The sequence below is a fragment of the Styela clava genome, chromosome 7 (genome assembly GCF_964204865.1).
Source record: "Styela clava chromosome 7, kaStyClav1.hap1.2, whole genome shotgun sequence".
In the NCBI taxonomy this organism is placed as follows: Eukaryota; Metazoa; Chordata; class Ascidiacea; order Stolidobranchia; family Styelidae; genus Styela; species Styela clava.
Genome location: NC_135256.1, coordinates 7,976,314 through 7,987,670, shown reverse-complemented (window position 1 = coordinate 7,987,670; position 11,357 = coordinate 7,976,314). Strand labels below are relative to the sequence as shown.

Here is an 11,357-nt window from a genome sequence, read left to right as displayed (position 1 = left end):
ATCCGGGGCACTTATCGTTTGTCTGATATTGCTCTACAGATATTAGGGTGTGGCAACATTGTAAGGGTACGGCTGGTTCATTGCAGTTTATGCATATAGTTGGATAGTCGAATTCCACTTCCCCACGGGGTGTTAAAAACAGCACACACGTTTCTGATTGCTTAATAGAGATATGCACCTGTTACAGTTAGGGCACTCGATTGATGTTTCGGGGGCCGATAAGCTAATAGCATTACATAAACGGAACTCACCGCTACTTCCTGATGTATCGTATTCCCTTTTGTTGTTTCTATCTTCATCAATCGTGGTTACCAAACTGTCGCAATCTACTATATCCAGTTCCTCCGAGCTAGTGCTATCCGATAGTGTTGAGCCCACGCCTTTGTTTGGATGGTCACGCCATGCTGCGCACTGGTTGGGATTCTATTTATCGCTTCTTATATGGGCCGTCTGCCATACGTTCGAATTTGTTGTGTCGTCATCTCGTTCCACTCCCACGACATTGGTAGGCGTTGGTTGTTCCGCCTGACTTGTTTTGGACTGCGGGCATGAAATTTCCTGATTTTTTGTCACCACCCCATGTTTAGAAGGTGTATCTCTTGTTTTTTCGACGATTTTGGTTCCCGTTTTTCTGTTAGAGACTTTATTACCAGCCCCTTTTTTATACGCTTCCTCTGATCCCACAATTTCGGCCCAACTTGGGGGTACCTCTATTTCCACTTTCAATCCAGTGTTTTCTTTTTCATTATGTCTCTTCTATTCCCGAATAACCATTTCCTCTTGTTTTCTTTTTAAATCCAATTTTTGTAGTCTCGTGGGGCATTGGGCTCTCATATGGCCACCTTCATTACAAAACCCGCAGGTTTCTTCCTGGCCCAGTTATTTCACGAACAGTTTTTTTCCATTGATCCATATGTAGCTTTTAATTGGTTTATTTATAATTATTTCCCTGTTTATAATTACTCGTCTAGCTCCCGTTTTAATTCCCCTTTTTATCCTTTGGCTGCGCGATTGAATCCGGTTTTCCGTGGTTGAAAGTAATATATTGTATCAAATCCTCATCTCTCATTTTGATTGGCACCCAGTTGATATAAATTGAAATCTTATCCGGTATCACGAGGCTGTGTGCCGGTAAGTTTTGTCCTTCTTGCTTCAGTTTCCAAATATTTCTGTCCGCTTTTATTGCTCCTAATTTGTTGAAAAAACTTATTTCGGTAGTACCATCAGGGCACTGTATAATGCCATCAACATCTTCAAATTCGACTTTGATCGTTTCTAAAAATTTCCATAGCTCTTCTCTCTTTATTTGCCTAGAGAATTTTACACTCATATCACAGGATCTATCGATCCGTGGGATCTTTTGTGCTGCCACCTAGGCGCAATTACGAACTTCCGACGAAGCCGCATTCGAGCTTGCCATATCTATTACCAGCAAACGCCAGAGGGCTTCAAGAGCAACAAACATTTGCCTCCTTTACCTCGTCCAGACATTGTTTACAAGTTTGCGTTTTTTGACAATAAATTGCGATACCATAAATATGAGAACTGTTACAAATCCAAGTGGTATTTTGTCGACCGGGCTTTTAAATTCTTGTAAAGCTTGAATGATCCGACTCCCAGAATTGAATAGACGTGTACTTTTGTGTTATATTTCATACTTCTCTAGATAATACTATAGTGAAATATAAAAGTGATAAGATCAAATTCGATTATAACATAGCGGTGAGAGCGCATACGGTTCACGAGCCAATCATATCATACATATTACCTGTTACTGCCGACCGTCACGTACAAGGCAGATGGATAGATGCGCGAACCAACCTAATATGTTCGGCTGTGATAAAACATTAAGCTCGACAGTGTCTGAGTTGGTGGCACTGAAAAGTGCCGTTTATGTCATTTAATGTGGCGACTTAAGACTCAAGAACTCTTCGACGTTTTTTTTTGCAAAAGCACGGCATGGATGTTGGGTAACACACCACCTTGGGCGATTGTGACTCCGCCCAGTAGCTTGTTCAGTTCTTCGTCGTTCCTAATAGCCAATTGCAGATGGCGAGGAATGATCCTGCTTTTCTTGTTGTCACGGGCAGCATTGCCTGCCAACTCGAGAACTTCAGCGCTCAAATATTTCAGAACTGCAGCGAGGTACACGGGTGCCCCTGCTCCAACACGCTGCGCGTAGTTTCCTTTGCGGAACAGTCTGTGTACTCTGTCTACTGGAAATTGCATCCCAGCGTGGGACGACCGGGTCTTAGACTTCGCCTTTGATTTGCCACCTTTACCTCTTCCAGACATGTCTATCGTGTTTTTTGCGTACGGTATTGAATGACGATAGATCGGTTCAATCGATTATTTATACCTCGACAACGGTTCAGCGGTGAACAAAAAACAAACTAACATCGATCTTCTTCTCGAAACGCGACTCTCTCGCAGCCTCATTTACATACGCGCGTGTATATATAATTTTGTGAGAGTCGATCACCTCATTCCGACAAAAAAGCAACATGCCGGCCACTAAAGATAGCAAGAAAATGTCAAGCAAGGCGTTTGCTGCGTAGTGGTCTGTAGCTGCTGTGTGTACAATGGCTGGAGAGGGACGGCGATATGCCGATGTTGCGGCACAAAATGTCCCACAGGATATATCATGGATTGATAGGTCTTGTGACCTCAGCTTTAAAATGCAAAGGCAAATCAAGAGGGATGAGTTTTGGAAGTTTTTAGAGGACCTGGGGATAAAGGTAGAAGAAGTAGATGGCATAGTTCAGTACCGAAATGGGACAACTGAGGTAAGTTTTACAAACAGGCTGAAAGCGCTCCAAATGGACCGTATGCTGTGGAAATTGAAGCAAGAGGGCAAGCGCCTACCGGCTCATAGGCTCATTGTACCAGACAAATTACCACCGTACGTGAATTGGGTGCCAACTAAAATGAATGATAACTTAGTAATGAACTACATAACAGAAAACCATGGAAAACAAGACTCGATTGCACAACTAAAAGACAATAAAGGAGTTAAAAACGGAATAATCATTAATAGGGAACATTTGGTTGCGAACCCAATTCAAAGTTGAATAAACATAAGAGGGTTTAAATTATTTGTGAAACATCCTGGTCAATCTGAAACATGCAGTTATTGCAACGAGCCGGGGCACATGAGGTTCCAATGTCCTGAAAAACTAAAAAAACAAAAACAAAATCCAGAAATAATCTTGCGAGAACAAATTGAAAACCAAAATTTAGATTCAAAACAAACAAACAACACGAAAATTCCGTTACCAGAAAAAGAATTATCTAGACAAACCAGTTGGGCGGAAAGCGTAGAAATAGAGGAAAGAAGCAACAAGAGATTATCATTGGAGTCGGAGAGTACAAGTGTGACAGGGGAGGATACAATGAAGAGCAACGGGAATGAAATTTGGCATAGGGATAATATAATAACAGGCAAAGAGGCAATTCATGACAAAATAGAATCTGAAGACCCCACGAGAGAAATTGATAGACCAGAACGGGCGATGCCCGTTGAAACAATATCACGTCATCAAGACGACAACAAAAAGCATGACCATATAAGGAAACCGACGTGTGCGGACGAAGAGACCTCGTGCGCATTAGACGGGAACAATCAAAACAAGGTGGGGTCCAGGTCGACGGAGTCATGCGACAGTACTACGGATCATGAAGTCTTCTCTGACAGCTTAAATATTACAGAAGAAGAAAGAAGAAACATCAAAAGGAAATGGAAAAGCTACAGTAGCGGTGAGTACCAATTTCGTAAAACTATAAGTTTATCATCCCCGGAGGCCACGACTAGTTGCCCAAATTGTAAAAAACACATAGGATTAATAAGCGACCAAAAACAGGTCTTTGCTTCAACTGTAAGAACGAATTCGAAGTCTTCCGCACATGTTGCAGAGATGATAGGCTCATGATAGCCCCAAAAAGCACGATCGATTTTCACCAGCCAACTGTTTGCAATATAGCAATTCCAATGGATTGCTGTCACACGCTAATACCGTTAAACAAATACCAAAATAAGGGAAAGTGCCCAAGATGCCGAGAGGAATATAAAATTTCACAGTCTACCAATGAGGAATCAGATTAAGCTTGTTACAATTAACGTTAACGAAATACGAAATTTGGAAAAACGAATAGCACTATTTAATTATTTTAAGGAACAAGAATGGGAAATTATATTCATACAGAAAACCCACAGCACCAACAGAGATGAATACAAATGGACACAGGAATGGGATGCCTGTGAATCTTTTTGGAACTCATACACAAGTCAATCAGCAGGAGTTGGAATACTCATCAACAAAAAAACGATAAGTCCTATAATTCTAAATCAAAACTTTGACAATAAGGGCGGGATATTAAATCTTACTATAAATATAAAAGAAACCAAAATTAAATTAGTCAATATCTACGCTTACACCAGAACTAGTGATAACAATATGGAAGAAAGGATTAACTTCTTTCAAAATTTAGGCCTGCACTTATACTCTAATGAAAAATAGATTCTAGGAGGCGACTTTAATGCAATAACTAATCCAATTTTCGATAAATTCCCGTCTCCATCTCCCCCATACCAAACTGCAAAAATTTTTGGAGGACTTTACCACCAAATTTAAATTGAAGGACACATTTAAGCACCTGTTCCCAGCTAAAAAAGAATTCACATACCACCACCAATTAGGCAGTAGTAGGATAGACAGGATATACTCCAATAATATAGATATCATTAAAGCGGTGAAACATGTACCAATACCTGATACCGACCACGATACTGTAACTGTAAAATCTGAGGATATAAGAGGCCCAGGGGTGTGGCGTAATAATTCAGCACACTATGACAATGATGAATTCGAGATCAAATGGAATAAATGGAAAACACTGAAGGACTTCTATCAATATAACTGAATGCAGTGGTGGGAAATGGCTAAAGATAGGACCAAAAGATTACTCATAACATTTGGAGCTCGGAAAAGAAAAAAAGACAAAGAAAAATGGTGATATTAGAAAAGAAAATAGAACACTATAGGAGAGAACTTAACAAAGGTAACAAATTTCTTAACGAATTTAATCAGGCTAAACGAGCTTTTCGAGAACAACAAAAATTGAACTTTGAAACAGTAAAATTGCAATCGAACATTGCTAAAATCTCACCTGGTAAACACAACCTGCAATTATTCTTTGCCGAAATTAAAAAAATGCACAAAAAATGTGAATTTGGAACCCTGAGAAACCTTACTGGCCAAATTAAAACAAAAAATCATGAGAAAATGGAGCCTATTGAAGAACATTATTCGGCTTTATATGAAAAGCAAGAAACTTGTCCAGGAGAAAAAAAAATTTTTATGTCCAAAATCCAGATTGTGGTTGAAAACCCAGAACTAGATAAAAAAAATTACAATGGCAGAAATGGAAAAAGCTGTTAGGAAAATTAAGAACGGGAAAGATGGATTAAGCGGAGAGTTTTCCAAAAAGTGCTTTAAAATTATCAACAACGAGTTACTGGAATTAATCAATGAGTTTTATAACAGCCCACATCTAGATAAAAGTGTTTTGATAGGGATCATGCATCTAATCCACAAGAAAGGGGACAAAGATAATATTAACAACTATAGGCCTATAACCCTACTGAATAATGACCTAAAAATTCTAAACGGGATACTCGCGGAAAGATTGAAGGAGCTACTACCGAACATATCCTATACACAACAATTCCTGACTCCACATCGCAAAATTGGGGATCTTGGTATACTGCTGAAAGATCTAACAACGCAGCTAAAGGAACAAATATCTGGACACATGGCATCTCTGGACTTCGACAAAGCATACGATTCAATAGACCATAATTTCATGTTCTCTATACTGGAAAAATTTGGTATGTCTCGTAAATTTATCAGATATATAAAAAAGATATACAACAACGCCCAGGTTCATATTATTATCCATGGACACATATCAATGGACACAAGAAGTATCTCTTAACAGAGGAACAAGACAAGGGGACCCTTTGTCCAGCCTGCTTTATATATTAACCACCGACCAAGCGCAGATAACTCTATAATTGGAATAAGGTTACAGGGCTGCAAAGAGCAGTTTAAGGTACCGGCATATGCCGATGACATCACGGCTGTGACCAAAGCGGCTGGAGCAAAGGAGCGGCTTTTACACATGGTAGACCGCTTCGGTAAAGCGTCCGGCTTGAAGCTGAATTATAAAAAAAAAACTCGGTAGTAATAATAGGGCATCTCTATGGGAACATTAATTTGAACCGAATCTGGGACACAAAAATAAAAAAATGTAAGCAATACCTCAAAACCCTGAACCACATGAAGCATAATTTGATAGATAAAATCATAATATTAAAGTCTAGAATACTGCCAAAGTTACTCTACTGCTCCCAGCACCTGGCCTTACAAGCACGGCACAGAAGAAAAATTCAAAAAATGTGCATGAAATACTTATTTGAGATAAATGAGAGGACGGAGTTCGAGACAATCACAAAACCACAGAGTGAGGGAGGCCTAAACTTAATTAACATTTCCTTTTTCTTAGATATTCAATTTGTGAAGTCGATAATGGTGTACCTTCGGAGACAAGTAGCAGAGGATGAAAAAAAACACGACATCCTGCACGGCAGAATTGATCATCAAGTCGCCATCCAGCTAAAGGCCTACCTCGGTAACAGCTTTCGGAACGATACACCTCATACAACAAAGCCGATGGATCATAGGCAAGAGAGACTAAAAATCTTCAAATCATATAAGTTCAATACGATCGATATATTCAAAACTCCAAAGGAATTATACAACAAATTGATCGGAGACGTCACGACCAAAGAGATTAAATCTATGATCTCAAATAGCTGGATAAACATGAGCAGCAAATTTTTTGATGACAAAGAGATGATATTCAACTGGAAATGCGCATCAGATCATGCCAACAAATTCCAAGTACCGTATACGATTCTTTTCAAACACTGATTTATGCCCGTGGTGCCATCTGAAGCCAGAAACTGAAAAGCATTTATTCGGGGAGTGCGAAGAACCCACAAACTCATGGTGGCAGCAATATTTGTATGGGCTCAGAGAAATGAACACCCTACCATACCCATATCAAATGAATTAATACAGGAATATAACTTCCCATCAAATCTGGACGATCAACAGAGTATAACCCTAGCTTTCGCGATAACGAAAATGAAACAGTGCATATGGGCAGAGCGAAATAATGTGGCAATAGGAAAGAAATCACCAAGCTCATTGAGGGCATTCAAGGAATTCAAAAAAAGAATCAACTACAGGTTCAAAGTTGAGAGCATGAAACACAAACCGACATATAATGATTCCTTATCGAATATCGTAAAGGTATTGGATGAAATAACAGAATATATGCTGCTTCAAATTGGAACAACGTAATGGGATGTCCCACTTACACCTCCAACTTTCACTCTGAATTAGAAGCAACACGCCAACCGTCAACCATATTAATTCACAGGCCTAGCGATCCACGTATATGGCTACACAGTATTTCCTCCAATAAAAAGACTTGCACCTAAGATCTTCTCTGCATATAAAGACGTGCACCCAGTATAGTACATGTGAAAAATATGCAATAGCTCTATATGTCGTTAAGATGAATATGCGTCACTGAGGCGCCAACAGCGGAGTGCCAACAAGATTACAAACTATAATACGGAGTACATTGTGTTTACTTTTTCTTTGGGCTCTATATGTCTTATTTCTTTTGGTATCTAACGTTACGTACTCCCTTAATCTTCTTTCTGATCAAATCCCCACCAGTATTCGAGGCATATGCGATATAGTTATAGTGTATATACCGCCCGATTGGTCCCAACTCACACACCAACTTAAGATATGAAGCTATAAATAGTTGCTTCAAGTAAAATTTCCACTAAGGTTTAGCAATCCATATATCACTGCCTATTGAAACCTAATAAAAATATTTTACGAAATTTAAAAAGTCACCGCAAACGGTGGAACAAAACTATTTTGTTAATACATAATAAGTCACAGATTACTACTGAATGATTCGAAAATACGATTCGGCTTAGTTAAATCCTACCCAATACGTGGAATTCGGCCAAACCTTATGAAATATTATTAATACCTGGTAAGCCCTTCAGCTGGAACAATTTGAGCAAATTCTAGAGACCCACAGCGAGCTTTGCATGTAAAATGATTATGTTCTTTTAAGGCACACATTCAGAATCTTAATTCCTTTAAAAGGACGCACAGTTTTTCTTATCACTCTTGTAAAACGCATATGTTATATATCGCCGGATGAGAACAGAAGGGGCCTAAGTCACATTTTTGGAAAATTGACTTTTTTCAATATTTTGGGGTTTCGAGCCATGCTCTACAAGGTGGTGGTCTTGAAATCCTGAATTTCCCAATAATAAAAATTTTAGCTGGACTTAGGCCTGAAATATTTAAGAACAGAATGGGCCTAAGTCCAGCTAAAATTTTTATTATTGAGAAATTCAGGATTTCAAGACCACCACCTTGTAGTGTAGAGCATGGCTCAAAACCCCAAAATGTTGATAAAGGATAGTCCTAAGTTCCAATATGATGGGCATGAACATCAGAAATGAAATGTCCGAAACTTACATCCCTAAAAATTTCTTCAATGCAACTTAGGCCTAAGTCACCTTGTTTTACCTTGCATCCCATACAAAAAATTTCAGAAGTTGTTGAGAACAGAATGGGCCAAAGTTTCTTATGGGGGTAAAAAAGCAGGAAAGAATTGAAGCTGAAGTGCCAAAAAATATTGATTAAAAAGATATTCTCATCCACATTAAAATAACCAGAGCTCAGGACTTTACTAAGTGTGAATATCTAGAAATTCGAAAATAAAAAAATTCCAAATTGTTTTTTTGCGTTTTTCTCAAAACTCAAAATTGTGACTTAGGCCTGTTCTGTTCTCATCCGGCGATATACATCCATATTTTGATCTCGCCAGAGGACGCACCCCCTTCTTGGCCGACTTCAAATTATTTTTTTACCGTAGCGTCTTTGGTATACTTCTATGTTCCATGTTATAAAGACGTGCACCCATAACTTTCGTTAACCTTACCTGTGCAGTGATACTATTTAGTGTATATACTCATGTTAGTGCTTATTTTTTACTTTTTTGTGCTTTGTGCTCTTTCTATTTTTTTGCATATGTTTCGAAACGTGAGTGAAACCCAGTCCCCCGCCACAGGCCAGGGTAGGGCAGCAGCCTTTGGCAAGGGTAGGGCAACATCCTATAAGTTGTAAATTCATATATGTAATGCCCTAGAGATGACGTATAGTAGCGCTGTAGATGTAAAACATGTAACCTCTTAGTTGTAGGACAACTGCGGTTAAGTCAAATTTGATACTTAATTAAGCTAACCATTTCAGGATTCAGGATTCAACCCGCCTTAATTTCGAACGCATACCTTGTAAACGATAGATTTAAAAATATCACAAGCGTTAGGATAAAACAATTCCGCTAGTATGTAAGTGGAGGACCTATAGTCAAATTCGAGGACCCTCCTGCATAAGCTGATTCATGGACGAGACGTTTCAACGTCTCGTACAGACCGGGTCTCTTCAAGCCCCACTTGTACAACACCAATAGACACCTTCTTCCCTAGACGTTCTCTAATACCATGAAAGACGTACACCCACTTAGTGGATTGTTAAGCACGTATAATATGGGCATCGATCGCGTGTAAAGGAAGCACTACCTTCGGTAAAATTATATCAATACAAAACGTGTGGGAAGACTTCTACCTTCGGTAAAATTCTACCAATACAAAACGTATAGGAAGACTTGCACCTAAGGTGGCAATACTTTATTTAAGCTGGGTATAATAACATAACCATCTAGGCACAAGATTCGAATACAAACCCCGTATCTGTCAAACTCTAATGTAGATTTGTATATAAACTATTTTTAAGTGCATATATTTTTTTTCTTTTGTGCGTACATTTGTTCTGGTTAAATTAAATATTAAGAAAATGTCAAGCAAGAAACGGACGCCGAAGGGCGACAATAAGAAGCGCAGAGCGAAGAGAAAAGAAAGCTTCAGCATCTACATTTACAAAGTACTGAAGCAGGTACACCCCGACACTGGAATTTCCAGCAAGGCAATGAGCATCATGAACTCGTTCGTCAACGATGTATTCGGAAGAATTGCTAGCGAAGCGTCTCGATTGGCACACTACAACAAACGCTCAACCATCAGCAGTAGGGAAATCCAGACTGCTGTCCGTTTGCTTCTGCCAGGCGAACTCGCGAAACACGCTGTTTCTGAGGGAACAAAAGTCGTCACCAAATACACCAGCTCCAAGTAAGTCGTTTTCGCGGCTAACGAAACACAAAACGGTCTTTATCAGGACCACCCACACTATATTGTACGAGATTTATATAATATAAATAATGCGTCGCAAACTTTCACCCCTATGCGAACGAAGTAAGTGGTTGTTTGCATACGACAGACATCGGGACTTTTGAGACCGGTACGCGTTTCACAGTCTTCCGGGAGAAAGACGTCACGAACGGCGGCGTTTCCTGTGAAAAGAAGAAGTAACTTCGAACCGACACAGTAGCCAACGAACAAGTCAGTATTGGTAACGCAAACTCACTATTATCTGTTGGTATTAGCGCGAGTACAAACTCAAACTTGCCAAAAAACGTGGTGGCTCTAAAAAGAACCGCTGTCAGCCACACGCCCCTGATGCGTCGCAGTTTCGAGGAAACGACTCATATCTTCGTCTTAACTAAAATTAGTTCAATAATGTGGTGGCTCTGAAAAGAGCCGTTTGGTAATTAGTCGATGACGCCTGAGCACGTTGTTCCTCAGTATTGGTTGTATTTTATTAGCTCGTTTAGGAAGGGGTGGTGAGTTACAAGGGCCTTGTTCACTGTTTTTTGTAGTTTATATAATATTCCCCATGTAAATGGACATTCTTGGAGCCGATGTTCGTTGTCATCCTTCAGGCTAGGACAAAATGTACAGCTCAGGATTGCATTTTGTTGCTCTTTGCTGTTTGGTGGATATTGAGTTTCCTTATTTTGGATCCATTTAGAGTGACATTTTGTGCCATTCTGTACGATGTAATTCTTTCTTTATTTATAATGATATCGTTTGTGTCGTGTTCTTTACTCAGTAATTCTTTCCAATTGAAGGTTTTCTCATTTTTGTCTTGCACCCTGTTTGTCGGTTGAATGGATCGGACGATCTTATGATAGGGCTCTTTGAAAGTAATGTTTAGCCACTGATCTTCTTTTATATTCAATCTGTTCATTAGTTTTATAAGGTTTACCCCATGCGTCGGTGTTAACATAGCATGGGG

General features: G+C 39.4%; 2 protein-coding genes across 2 annotated transcripts; one reads left to right on the top strand and one right to left on the bottom strand.

The window, feature by feature from the left end:
- Positions 1-1,538: 1,538 nt before the first annotated feature.
- Positions 1,539-2,362, bottom strand: LOC120328483 (histone H2A-like). The gene has a single exon (XM_039394991.2). The coding sequence runs from the start codon at positions 2,293-2,295 to the stop codon at positions 1,921-1,923; it is 375 nt and encodes a 124-aa protein (XP_039250925.1). The 5' UTR covers positions 2,296-2,362; the 3' UTR covers positions 1,539-1,920.
- Positions 2,363-2,367: 5 nt separating this feature from the next.
- On the top strand, positions 2,368-8,443 carry LOC144425275 (uncharacterized). The gene is made up of 2 exons (XM_078114835.1): positions 2,368-3,756; positions 4,173-8,443. Exons 1-2 carry the CDS (start codon positions 3,153-3,155, stop codon positions 4,226-4,228), a joined length of 660 nt encoding a protein of 219 aa, XP_077970961.1. The 5' UTR covers positions 2,368-3,152; the 3' UTR covers positions 4,229-8,443.
- Positions 8,444-11,357: the final 2,914 nt, after the last annotated feature.

Coding starts and splice junctions, on each gene's coding strand:
- LOC120328483 (XM_039394991.2), bottom strand. CDS start 2,295: ATGTCTGGAAGAGGTAAAGGTGGCAAATCAAAGGCGAAGTCTAAGACC.
- LOC144425275 (XM_078114835.1), top strand. CDS start 3,153: ATGAGGTTCCAATGTCCTGAAAAACTAAAAAAACAAAAACAAAATCCA. Junction 3,757..4,172: donor ATGGAAAAGCTACAGTAGCG/GTGAGTACCAAT, acceptor AATTATTTTAAG/GAACAAGAATGGGAAATTAT.